The sequence below is a fragment of the Choloepus didactylus genome, chromosome 23 (genome assembly GCF_015220235.1).
Source record: "Choloepus didactylus isolate mChoDid1 chromosome 23, mChoDid1.pri, whole genome shotgun sequence".
NCBI classification, from domain to species: Eukaryota; Metazoa; Chordata; class Mammalia; order Pilosa; family Megalonychidae; genus Choloepus; species Choloepus didactylus.
In genome coordinates, this window is record NC_051329.1 from 10,639,586 (window position 1) to 10,653,555 (window position 13,970).

Consider the following 13,970-nt stretch of genomic DNA (forward strand, 5'->3'; position numbering starts at 1 on the left):
GGTGGAATAACAGTGGTGACAGCAGGCTTCCTTGTCTTGTTCCTGATCTTAGGGGGAAAGCTTTCAGCATTGAGTATGATATTTGCTGTAGGTTTTCATAAATGCCCTTTATCATGTTGAGAAAGTTCCCTTCTACTCCTAGCTTTCTGAGTGTTTTTATCATGAAAGGATGTTGGATTTTGTCAAGTGCCTTTTCTGCCTCAATTGAGATCATCATGTAGTTTTTTCCTTCATTCTATTAATGTGTTATATTACATTGATGGTGGGGGGGAATCTTATGTTGGTTCTTATGTTGAACCATCCTTGCATTCCTGGAATAAATCCCACTTGGTCATAGTGTATAATCCTTTTAATGTACTGTTGGATTCTGTTTGCCAGTGTTTTGTTGAGGATTTTTGCATCTATATTTATAAGGGGTATTAGTCTGTAATTTTTTTTTTCTTGTGCTATCTTTCAGCAGTGAAACCATCTGGTCCTGCACTTTGCTTTCTTGGGAGGATTTTAATTACTGTTTCAATCTCTTTACTTCTTAAAGGTCTCTTGAGATTTTTTATTTCTTCTTGTGCCAGATTAGGTAATTTGTATGTTTCTAGGAATTTGTCCATTTCACCTAGGTTTTCTAATTTGTTTGCATGTAATTGTTCATAGTACCCTCTTACAGTCCTTTTTATTTCTGTATGGTTAGTAGTAATGTCTTCACTTTCATTCCCGATTTTAGTTATTTGTGTCCTTTCTCTCTTTTTCTTTGTCAGTGTGGCTAAAGATTTGTCAATTTTATTGATCTTTTCAAAAAACTGACTTTGGGTTTTGTTGACACTTTTTATTGTTTTTCTATTCTATATTAATTTATATCTGCTGTAATTTTTACTATTTTCTGTCTTCTAACCTTAGGATAAGTTTGCTCTTTTTGTTCTAGTTTCTTTAGTTATGAAGTTAAGTTATTGATTTGTGACCTTTCTTCTTTTCTCATGTAGGCATTCAAAGGTATAAATTTCCCTCTGAGCACTGCCTTTGCAGCATCCCATAATTTTTGGCACATTGTGTTTTTGTTTTCATTTGTCTCAAGATATTTCCTAATTTCCCTTGTGATTTATTCTTTGACCCATTTGTTGGTTAACAGTGTGTGTTTAATTTCCACATATTTGTAAATTTTCCAGATTTCCTTCTGTTACTGGTTTCTAGCTTTCTGCCACTGTGCTCTGATAAGATATTTTGAATGATTTTCATATTTTAAAATTTATTAAGATTTGGGTTGTGGCTTAACATATGGTCTACCATAGAAACTATTCCATGTTCACTTGAAAAGACTGTATATTCTGCTGTTGTTGGGTAGAGTGTACTATGTATATGTCCATTTGTGTCTAAGTGGTTAATAGTGTTCAAGTTCTCTATTTCCTTATTGATCTTCTGTTTAGATGTTCTATCAATTATTGAAAGTGGTGTATTGAAGTCTCCAACAATTATTGTAGGACTGTCTATTTCTCCTTTCAGTTTTAACAATTTTTGCATCATATATTTATGAGGTGCTTATATGTTTATAATCATTATATATTCTTGCTGGATTGGATCCATTATAAATATATAATATCCTTCTTTGTCTCTTGTAATCTTTTTTGACTTAAAGTCTATTGTGTCTGACAATAATATAGCCACTCTGGCTCTCCTTTGATTAATCTTTGCATGGAATATCTTTTTCCACCCCTTTTACTTTCAACCTCTTTGTGTCTTTGTGTCTAAAGTGAGTCTATTGTAGACAGCATACAGATGGGTCATGCTTTTTCATCCAATCTGCCAATTTCTGCCTTTTAATAGGGAGCTTAATCCATTGATATTTAAGGTAATAACTGAGAAGGAAGGATTTATTTCTGCCATTTAGCTATTTGTTTTCTGTATGTCTTGTAAATTATTTTTTTCTCAATTGCTCCATTACCTCCTTTTTTGTATTAAGTTGATTTTGTAATGTATCATTTTGATTCCCTTCTTATTTTCTTTTCTCTGCACTTTTGAAGTTATTTTCTTAGTGGTTACCTTTATAATTACAATTAACATCTTAAACTAATAACAACCCAGATCAATTAGTACCAATGTCAATTCAGTAGCATAGAAACTCTCTACTCTCATATATCTCCATCCCTCCCCCTTTATATTGTTTTGTCTCAGTTACAGCTTTGTACATTGTATACCCAGAAACATAGATTTTGAATATTATTTTACATGTTTGCCTGATAAGTCATATAGGGGAGAAAAATCAGTTACAAACCAAAAGTGTAATAATACTACATAGCTACTTTTATCAGTGTTCTTTATTTCTCCTTATGGCTTTTAGTTACTGCCTAGTGTCCTTTTATTTCAGCCTGAAAGGATCCCTTTAATGTTACTTGTAGGGTAGTCTTCTGGTAATGAAGTCTTTCAGCTTTTGTTTATCTCTAAATGTCATAATTAATTAATTTCTTTTTCATTTTTGAAAGATAATTTTGCCATATAGAGAATTCTTGGTTGATGTTTTTTTCTTGAAGGACTTTAAATATGCCGTCTCACTGTCTTCTGGCCTCCAGTGTTTCTGACGATGAATCTGCTGTAAATCTCACTGGGGATCCCTTGGATATGAAAAGTCACCTCTCTCTGTGGCTTTCAAATTCCTCCCTCTGTCTTTGGGTTTACACAGTTTTGCCATAGTGTGTCTTGGTGTAGATCTCATAGAGTCTGTCCTGCTTGCCATTCGTTGAGATTCCTGGATGTGTATATTCATGTCTTTCATCAAATTTAGGAAACTTTCAAAAATTATTTATTAAAGTACTTTTTCTTCCTCTTTCTCCCTCTCTTGTCCATCTGGGACTCCAATGATTTGTATGTTCATACACTTGATGGTGTCCCACAGGTCCTTCAGGCTCTGTTCCTTTGTTCTCATTGCTTTTTCCTTCTGCTCCATACATAGATCATTTCAAATGTCTTGTCTTCAAGTTTGCTGATCCTTTCTTCTGCCAGTTCAAATCCACTGTTTCACTCATCCAGTGAGTTTTTTCATTTCAATTAGTATACTTTTTAGCTCCAAAATTTCTGTTTGGTTCCTTTTTGTAATTTCTATGTCTTTCTTTTGCTCAGACATTTCTCTAATTTCCTGTATCCTTTGATAAGGATTCCTTTAGTTCATTGAACATATTTAAGACAGTTGATTTAAAGTCTTTGATAAAAGTTCCACTGTATGCGCTTCCTCAAGGATAATTTCTGGCAAATTCTCTTTTTTTTCTGGGTGAATGGGCCATGCTTTCCTATTTCTTTGTGTGTTTTGTAATTTTTGTTTGGTACTGGACATGTTGCTACACCTCTGGAAATCTAGATTTCCCTCTTCTCTGAGATTGCTAGTTTTTGTTGTTGTTGTTGTTGTTAAGGGCCACAGCCCTCAAGTTTTTACTTTTCCAAACTACTTTTGCCCCAAATGGGGAATGGAAAGAGAAAAGAGGGGAAAAAATCCCACAGGTCCTGCCCCTTTAAGACTTCTCTGCTGCTATTGCCTGAGGCAGGGGTTGGAACAATGGCCACCCTCAGAGCTGGCCCCCCAGCAATCTGATGTAGCTGATCAAAAGCAATGATCAGATGCTGGGATTGTGGAGGACTCAGACCTTATAGCCCACCCTGGCACCAGCAAGCTGCACCAGGAGCCCAGGCTGCAGTCCCACTGCTCCCCACCTCAGGATTGGCTGATGGAAGGTAGAGTCTGCTGCACAGAGGGTGAAATTCACTGATATTTACTGCAATTTACCAGCCTCTTCCTTCAGCTTTCCCCTGGATGTTACAGTGTTCCACTAGGATCCAGAGTTCCAAAATAGTTCACTCAGAAAGTTCCTGCCAGTTTAATAGCTGTTTTGGTGAAGGGACTAGTTCCTGGAGCTTCCTGCTCCATCATCTTCCCACAGACTCAGATCAATAATCCTGTCTTGAATCATACAGTGATTGCATTCCAGGATAACTTCAGTGACTGGCAAAACTGAGGAAAAACATACTGTGTTTATGTATAAAAAAAGAGTTTGATGTCAGAAATAGAAAATATAAAAGGATTTTTCACCTACAGAAGGTCCAGAGGGTCCTTGGAAAGTCATGGCAGATGGGGGACAATTCTTGAGTGAACTACAGAATTTTTACCCATACAGGTGTTAGCATAGCTGGATTTTCTCTTTTTTCAGATTGCTCAAATGGAAAAGAAAGTTATGAACCAAAAACAGATCTTCACAAAAATACAGGAGGCCAATAACCACCGGAAACTGCAAAAACAGATCCATGTTTTGGAAACTCGATTGAATCTTGTAAGTAACTTGTTCTCTGCACCTTTGCAAACAGCTCTGCTCCCTTGGCTGAAGCTAAAGAATGCTGTTTCAGAGCTATTAGCAGGACATAACCCATTTCGTTGGTTGAGTCAGGAGGAGGTTGACTAATGGCAGACACACAGGCCATCCACCTTGCTCCACCCACTCTGTACCATCCACTCTGAATGTCTCATTGTTGCCCAGCATGCCCTTCTCTTTTTTGGTCTCTGGACCTTAGCACATGCTTCTCCCCAACCTTTCCCCTTGCTGCCTGAGATGCCTACTCTTTGTTCTCTGCCACAAAAACTCCAGCTCATTTTCAAGAAACAGTCCAAATAGTGCCTTTCACCAAGCAGAATTAGTTGCCTCCTCCCCCATGTCAACTGCCTATTCCTCTATTATAGCTTGTGCCTTTTGTTGTTGTTAACACTGTCTCTAGGAAATATTAGGCATACACATGTGTAATGTGATAAAGGGGAAAATGATGTTCCCTGCTTGTTCACAATTCGCAGTGATTTGTGCGTTAAGCAGGACTCTCTAAATTGTAATTAGCTAAAGCAAATAAAGGGAATTTATTGGTCATAGAACTGAAAAATTCAGGTGTGGAAATGGGGACTTCAGGCATAGCTGTATCCAGGTGCTCTGAACATGTCTTTAGGACACTTTCTGTATCTGTGCCCTGGGTGGACTTCATTCTTGGGCACCCCCCATGTGATGGTGATGCCCAGCATCTCTAGTCTTCCACCTTTCTAGCTTAGAAATACCAACAAAAAGGGGACATCTCTTTCCTAAGAGTTCAATCACAAATCGCCATGGAGTGTTCTCATTGGGCCAGTTTGGGTCATGTGCCCCATCCTGAACCAATCACGTCACCAGAAGAATGGAATAGTCAGATTGTCAGACCTTAGTCATGTGACTCCCCTGGGAGCCCCTCTCCGCAGCAGAGTCTGGGGAGGGCAGCCCCATCTAAACTGTGCGGGCTGAGAGTGGGAAAGAAGTGGTTTCCCATGGAAAGCAAGAAGAAGGGAGAAGGAATGCAATGCTGGGCAGGTACAAACAACACATGCTAGTGTGGCTTGTAAATTTGCAGGTCCCTTTGCATGAGTCAAGAGAAAGGCAAAATGAATTGATTTGGAGCAGGCCTGTCACTGTCTCACTGCACAAAGCTCAGGCTCCCCCAAAATACCCATACCATGATTTAACCGTGCATGGTTGGAGCTGATTGGATCTCCTGTCTGCCTGCCTTACCCCCATGGAAGCTGTCCAAGAGCAGGACATGTCTTTTTATTTTCCATCATAATGCCTCAGAATGCCCAGGATAACTATTACAAATGCAGATTCCTGGGCTCCTTCCAGACCCACTGAATCAGAATCTCCAAGGAAGGGCTGAGGCCCAGGCAACTGCACTGTAATAAGCTCCCTCTGTGAAGCTGAGGGTCCCCTCAGTTAAAATCATAGTTTGAATGCCCAGCCAACCTGAGGCTCAGAGTAAGTGCTCAACAAACATCTGTTGATTGAGTGGGTGAATTAATGAATGCATGCACAATTTAATGATTTAATAATGTCTGTAGAGGGCTGCTCTTTTGTTATTGGTCTATTCAGATTTCCTGTTTCTTCTCGAGTCCATTTTGGTTGTTTGCAGATTTCTAGGAATTTGTCCATTTCATCCCTCCTTTAGAGTTCTTTTTATTTCTGTAAGTTGGGCGGTCATGTCCACTCTTTCAGATCTAAGAGGATCTGCTTTTTGGTGTATCTCAAACTGGTCCCCTCTTCTCTTCTTCTCTGACTGGGTCTGGCTGCACCTTTGAGTAGATTAGGAAACCATGTCTGAAGGTGATATCAGGGTCCCAGAATATCTCATGAGCCCCTAAAATCTCCCCTATCTACTCAGTGGGGCCTGAGAGGCCTCCCTATGGGTCAGATTTTTCATCCCATGAACAGAGACAGGAGTCACATGCCACAGTCCTGGAGTAAAATTCACACTAAAGAGCAAAAGACTGATAACTGACATCTTCCTAAGAGTTAGTGGAGTGTGCAAAGATATAAGAAGAATGCTCGGCTCCCTTGGACTCTCCCTCCCTTGTGTGGTAGATACTAGACATCCCAAAGAAAACTCCAGGGCTGGGAATAAGTTGAGGCAAGCCAAGAGCCCAGGCCGCCATATTTAAGGAGGCGTCACTGTGACTTGTGGAAGTGCAGGGCCGACACCCGAGAGTGAGTGCCTCCGTAAATTCTGCACCCTGGATGCCTCGCTTGCCTTACCCTGCCCTGCAGAAACCTAAGATTTCTTAGAACATATTCAAAGACGTCTGATCAAATCTATTCCCTTAATGTTAAGAACCTGTTTGCAGTTGTTTCTTTTCAGTGTCTCAGGGAGCATTTTGTATCACCATTTTTTTTAACTTTGTTACTAAGACAAATTTATTGAGACATACAAAAAAGTGGTGAGAATAAAATAATGAACACCACACACCCATCACTTAGATTTAATCAGTTAGTGTTTTGCTATATTTGCTTCTTCTCTTTTTTCCCCTGAAGTATTTTTTGACACCATTTTTAATAAATTCCCAAAATATGCAATACAAAACTGCACATTATTAGGGAAGCATATGTAAGAAGTAACACTTTTTTTTTTAAGGCAAGAGAATGATAAACACAAAATTCAGAGCTCGAGTTAGGGTGGGGAGGATGCAGTACTGGGAGGGTTTGAACCGCAGCTCTGTGAACCTAGGGTGGGAGTGAGAACCCCCTAATCCCCCGGCTGCCTCTGGAAGCTTGTCTCATGCTCCAGGAGTGAGCCCTGCTTTGAAGCCCAGCCCTTCCCACAGGTCACCGTCCACTTTGACAAGATGCTGACCACCAACGCCAAGCTACGGAAGGAGATTGAGGACCTACGGTTTGAGAAGGGCGCTTATGACAACGTCTACCAGCAGCTCCGCCGGCGCCTGTCAATGCAGAAGAGAACCATGAACGTGGCCATCGAGCAGTCCGCTCAGGCCTATGAGCAGAGGTGGGCTGCAGAGAGAGACCCCGAGGGGTGGAGATGCTGGGGATCAAGGGTCCCACCCTGCACCTCCTCTGCACCGTGTGCTCCTTTGGGGAACTGTCAGTCCTGATAGTAGTAACCCCAAGCACTATGTCCTAGGCATGGAGCTAAATATTAATTTAACCCTCACAATTGCCCCAGGACTTAACATTCCTGGTTTATAGACAAGGACACAGAGGCTGAGTGCTGCTAGGGTACTTACCTGAGAACCAGGAAAGTGATGGTTGTGAGGGAGCTGAGACCCAAAACTATGCTGCCCCCACTTCTCCAGGGACCCCTGCCTCTGGTCCTAAGGGTCTCTCTCAGCCTGGGTGTTCCCTGGCTCCACGATCATGTGGACAAAAGGGGGGCATACAGTCTGGCTGTTTAGAGTACAAGTTTTGGAGAGGACACATTTGGGCATGAATCCTGACTCCATCACTGCTACATTGTTGTAGGACCTCTCGGATGGTAGTGAGAACTAGATAATACATGTGAGGGAGAGCCTGGAACATAGTCATTGACAAGTGGTGTCAACGACCATGATGATGATGATAGAAAAATAATTTCCTGGGGATGAGCCTAGAGCTTGCTTGCAGCAGATGTTCAGATAAAAAGGCTTGTTCTTACACTCCCAGAAGCCTCCAGGATTAAAGACGGTGGTCATTGGCCAGACAGGAAGTCCCTCTGCCCTGGCAGAGGGAAGGGGGAGGGAGGAGGAGCCCCCAGGACCTCAGGCTCTGTGTGCCCCTTGCCCAGGCTGGAAGCCATGGTGCGAATGGCTGCCATGAAGGACCGCCAGCAGAAGGACATCTCCCAGTACAACCTGGAGATCCGAGAGCTGGAACGCCTCTATGCCCATGAGACCAAGCTCAAGTCCTTCCTACTTGTCAAGCTGAATGACCGCGAGTCCGAGGAGCAGGCCAGAAGGGAAGGTTAGCTCTCCAGATCTTCTCTCTCTCTTTTTCTTTTTACTGAGAGTGCTTATGTCTTCCTCCAGTCCTCACTCTCTCCCTGTCAGGTGTGGGGCTCATGGGGAGTGGACACAATCTGCGTATTTAACTTGTTTCTGCCGTCAGACAATCCAGGCGATTCTTCTCAACCCCAGTCCAATTCAGGGCTGGTCAGCTGGGGTGTGGCCAAAGAGCCACTAGGAAGGGCTGAAACATCACCAAAGTACATTGGAAAGATGGTGTGAGGTAACCAAGGTTTCAAAATACCAGTCCTCATTTAAGTAGAGAAATGAAAACTGGTCTCGTTCCCACCAACATACATGATACCCACATGAAGAAATACATAGTTCTCGCTGGTACTTACCCTTGTAGAACATTTTGTTTTATGGGAAAATGCCACCAAACCTGGGAGCCACCACCTGAGGGTTGGCTGACGTCAGCAGCCGCAGGTAGCTGACACCTACTGGCTCCTGAGAGGCACCTGTCAAATTTCCAGGAAATTTGCAAGTCAGCTATTAAATAAAACCATCATGAAAAATGAAATTACTTTCAAAATTATAAATAATTAAATTGATTATATTGAAAACAAAGGCAAATATTCAAACTTCATTAATTCCTAATTATTTTACCACATTTTGCCATTAACTATGCTGTCAGGGTGATTTACATTGATAGTGTTTGTGTGGTGGAAATGCTATATAATAGTGTGCTATAGCACATCTCTTCACAAATCCATATTCAATGATGCTATGTGGGTAGTTTGAAATCAACCACGGTGGAACTATTTACGCCACGTCAATTGGCAAGAACTACAAATGAGGACTTGTTTATCATTTTCTTGATTGTCTAGACAGAAAGTAATAGGAAAAATCTTAATAATGCAGACTAAACTTAAAAGTGTACCATTTCTATGGCCATTAAATTGTGAATAGCCCCCAAATGAGAAAATATTATTCCAGTATTAGAGAGAACTATTATCCCATTCTGCTCAACAAGTCAGTCACATCACTGACAAAGGAATGAATGGCAAACATATATCTTTGGTTTGCTTTTGTCTTCCTCATCACAGTAAGTGAAACCATCAACTACCATTCATGTGAGAAGTACACTCATTGTCAATCGCAACCATGGGTTGGTTACAGATACCAGACTTTGACGAAAGTCAGCAAAAGCATTCTGTAAGAATCAATTGGCTATGGTTTAGTTTATTATTTTTTGTAAATTGTATGCTGTACAGCCTCGTATCAGTAAAATTTATAATAAATCTGTGTGGGTGGGGGCACGTATGTTGTTTTTTTTTGAGAACTAGTGTTTACACACATACAAGTGTCAGATGGATGGAAGGCACAAGTCAGCTGCGGGGATTTGCTTGGTAGATGGGGGTAAGGATTATGGTTCCAATCAGAGGTGGCCTGAAGGACAATCAGGAGAATTCTTCCTAGGGGTTTAGTGTCAGGCAGTGAACCTGATTATTCACATCCTGTGGTAGAAGAGGCCAAAGTTAGAAAATATACGGCTGACCAGAAGATGGGCTCGGTAGAAGCATGTGGCTGAATATTTGGGAGAAGGCATGAAATGTGAAAATAGTATATTACATGTCGATACCCCCCAAGAAGTGTCTACTCTAAAGAGGCTCTAAACAATCAAGTGGACAAATGACCTGATCCGTTGACTCCACCGGCCTTTGTCAGAGGCCAGCCACACAGGCACAGCGGAGGAAGAGGCCACCAGCAAGGTGGAGGCTACATTTGGGCCCAACAGCCACGGAAGGCTGTTCTGAGCCGCTTCAGCCTAAGGAAATGTTTCCCAGTTCCCTGTGGAGATGGCAACCGCCGGTGGGGGACAGGGGGTGAGGCCTGTGCTGGGCACGGCCCCATATTGACGGGTGCCCCAGCCAAGATCCAGCGTGGTTAGTCCCCAGTGGAGAATATTTTTGAAGTTCACTTTCTGGTCCTGGGTCTCACTGAGCCTGCCTAAGAGGGTCAAAGGTCAAGGGTGCAGCAGGACCAGAAATCACAAGGGTAGCTGGGACCTTGTGGTACAGCCATGCTGGGAGGGGGTTTGGGGGAGGGTCTGGGGGGCTGTGGGCTGGGCTTAGCAGGGTGAGAGGGCGCCGTGGGTCCAGCCTTCTGCTGGCAGAGCGTCGCAGGTGGGCCGGGTGAAGTAGACAGCTTTGCCCGGCCTGCCAACACTGGCCATCCGGGGCAGCCCCAAGGGGACGGGCAGACCCTGGCCCTGTGTCCCCTGTCTCGCCTGGGAAGTCTGTGCCGGCGGCAGCCCGAGATCTCCTCCTTTCCAGGGAAGTGGGTGGGCTCTCTCTTTCTTCTCGCTCACCCTTCTGCATCTTGGAATTTATTCAGCTGGAACTCTTTGGCTCTGACCTCAAACCACACTATCCGCCTGATGTCAGGACCTCTCGCTCACTCCCACATATGGACTCTCTTCTCCCTCCTCCTTTGTAATTATTATTACGATGGACGCTGACCTTGTGCTCAGTCGTTGTTATTGTTCTCCAAGGTGTGCTATTTGTCATCACATCGATCAGGTGCTTTTATATCCATGGCATGCACGCATAGTTTCATGAGGCTGATATCAGAGGGGTCTCCCCCCACCACACACACACACACACACATGCGCCGAGTACTCGGATGACCCTCCAAGTCCTATCGCTGAGGATTTCGTGGGAGCCCCAGGCGGCGTGGCAGGCCGGGTCCGGGCACCCCTTGGTGCCCAGTTGCTGGATGAACGTCTCCCAGATGCTCCAGATACACTACAGAAGCCCAGGTAGACTATGGTCGGCTTGAGGGCCCCGAGTTTGAGGGTCCCTTCACCCACCCGCATCTCGCTGCTCCCATCTTCTTAGGAGCCTCCAGAAAATTACCCAAATAGACTCTCACCGCTGGTACTCGTGTTTGCCGACTGTGCGGCCCCTGGGAGGGAGGTGGTGGCCCGGGGTCGGCTCGCAGACTTCTCCCAGGGCCCTTGGGCGTCAGGTGGCGGCGGCCGTGAGACCCCTGGCGGGGAACCCTCGGGGAACCCTCGGGGAACCCCCGGGGAAAGCCCCCCGCCCTGGGAGGGGCCCTCGGCCGCGCGTTCTGGCGCCTCCCCGTGGACGCGCCGCGCATCGTCCTGCCAGATCCACCCTTTCCCGCGCGGGACCCGAAGGCGTCGCCATCAAGCCTCTTAGGCCGCCGGGGACCGAGACCAGGAAGCCCGAGTTCGGCGTCCGCCATCTCCGAGAGTCTTCTAGAACTTTCCACAGGGTCTCCTGCCTCCAGTCTCCTCAGCCCGCCTTCAGGGTGATTCTTCGGAGCTCGACTCTTCTGACCTGCTGAGTCCTCCCTGCCTCCCTTCATGCCGCCGATCCCCGATCGCTTCCTAGTCTCTCCACGAGCGCAGCGAGCGCCTCCCCGGAAACGGGCGCCATTGTAGGCCCCGGAGACAGCGGAGAACAAGGCAATGGCAGCCCTTGATGTCACCGATCCGGAGACATAGAAAACCGCCAGACGAGCAAACACTGCAAGGTGTGCTAGAGCCTCTGAAGGAAGAGAGCAAGGGGCTGAGAGGGAAAGATAAGGGGTGGGGGCGGCAGGAGTCTCTGAAGCGGCGACCCCCAGGCCGAGACCCGAGAGATGGGAGGAATCTACTGTGGGAAGGGCCGTCGGGGCAGAGGGGCCCGGAGCGGGGACGGAGGGGAAGCTGGAGTGAGACCAAGTTCCTACCCTCGTGGACCTTCAGTCAGAGGAAATACTAAATCAGCACGTGCAGAAATTAATCTTATATTGCGGGAGCTAACGAACACGATGAAGAAACTTACACGGGTAGTTGCTAGAGATCGGCTGGGAGCTGCTTTACCTAGGATGGTCAGGGTGGGCTTCTCGGAGGAGGTGACATTTGGGTGGAGGTTTGAATGACCCGAGGAAACATGCACACCTGGGAGGAGGGTGTCCAGGCAGAAGGAACTGTGAAGGCAAGGAGGTGGGAATGAAGCTGGTGTATTCCTGGAACCGAGAGAAGGCCGATGGGCTAGAATGAGTCAATGATGGCCTCAGAGGGGAAGGAGATGAGATCAAGGAGGGAGAAGGGGCCAGATCATGCGGGACCTGTAGAGCCCAGGGGGCAGCTTGGCATTTATTCTAAGTGTGGTGGGAACCCACTGGGCAGTTTAGGCACGGGACCCACAGGGTCTGATGATGACAAGGCACTAAAGGGTGGCAGGGACCAAATCTCAGATGATGTTGGAACATTCGCTTCATCCTGAGAACAGTGGGAGCCTTGGCATGGAAGGGAGTCATGTAGCCAGATGTGCCTTCTAGAAAGAGCCTTCTGACTGCCACATGGAGGCCAAGTTGGGGGTATAAGACTGGGTTCAGGAGAGATCCAGGGCTGTTGTGGGTCTCCAGGCTGGAGAGAACGAGATTGAAGGAGAACTTTCTTGGTTCTAATTCCTTGAACTTGAACTTGCCAAGCTCTCAACCTTCCTAAGACTCTCTGCCCCCACACCTCCCCCACCTGCATCCTTGGCCTTCGTCCTGCTCAGATGTCACCTCCTTAGAGAAGCCTTCCCTGATTGCCCGTTTGTAGCACCCCCCCCCCCCAATCACAGCACCTCTTCCGTTGCCCAAGCCACATTGTAATGATTGGATTTCTTTGTCTGTTTGCTGGGATGTCTTTTTGTTTTTTCTCTTGTTGTCTGATTTCTCCCCTTTTAGGAGAGAAATAGATCCTAAAAGCTTTATTTGGATCAGCAGAGCCTAGCACAGTGTCTGGCACATAGTAAATCCTTAATTAGATATTTATGAGATGAATAAATGAATGAAACATCTGTTCCACCTCCTGGAAAAGTCTAGCCCCTTCTCCAAGGCATAATAATAATAATAATAATAATAATAATAATACTGAGCACATGCTATCTGCCTGGCACCAATCTGAGTGGCTTCATTTTCAGACTCACTGCTGCTGGTTTTGCCTTTTCTAGATATCAAGTCAAAGAAGCATGGGAAGAAGACCAACGGGGAGAGCTTTGAGAGCTACGAGGTGGCCCACCTCCGGCTGCTGAAGCTGTCTGAAGATGGGAACCTGAACAAACTCATTGAGGAATTCCTGGCCAAGGAGGAGAAGAACTTTGCTCGGTTCACCTATGTCACGGAGCTCAACAATGACATGGAGATGATGCACAAGAAGACCGAGAGGATCCAGGTCAGGCAGCTCTTGTTTCCATAGGCTTGAGACACCCCCCTTTCCCCAGCCCCCTGTTTCCAAACCCGTTTGCCCAGAGCAGTCTTCCCCAAAGCAGACTCCTTGGAACACTCAGGAATACCCTGCAGACAAGTCAGTTAGGGAAACACTGCTGTCTCTCCCTGTGTCGGCCCTACGTTTTAACTTCTCTGAAATCGAGATCTGTTTTTGAATTGATGCATACATTTAATATAGTCACCCCTCCCACCCACCCCCAAAAATTGGCGTTTAACCCAGGGATGTTTTATAATACAGTCATGGCTAATCCATGGCTTGTGGGCTCTGGACTGTTTTTGTGCAGTCTATGAGCTAAGAATAGTTTTTACATTTTTCAAGGATTATAAGAAAAACAAAACAAAACAAAGAAGAATCTGCAGTGGCCCGCAAAGCTTAAAATATTTACTGTCTGGTTCTGTGCATTGAAAGTATGTTGGCTTCTGTTTATCCACAGCC

General features: G+C 45.2%; 1 protein-coding gene across 1 annotated transcript in view; it reads left to right on the forward strand.

Moving 5' to 3' along the window:
- Positions 1-13,970, forward strand: part of CCDC63 (coiled-coil domain containing 63) — a 41,141-nt gene that overhangs the window by 12,878 nt on the left and 14,293 nt on the right. The window contains exons 3-6 of the mRNA XM_037816865.1: positions 4,182-4,301; positions 7,130-7,311; positions 8,086-8,261; positions 13,258-13,478. Of these exons, the coding sequence (XP_037672793.1) occupies positions 4,182-4,301; positions 7,130-7,311; positions 8,086-8,261; positions 13,258-13,478 (699 nt within the window). The remainder of the gene's footprint in view (positions 1-4,181; positions 4,302-7,129; positions 7,312-8,085; positions 8,262-13,257; positions 13,479-13,970) is intronic.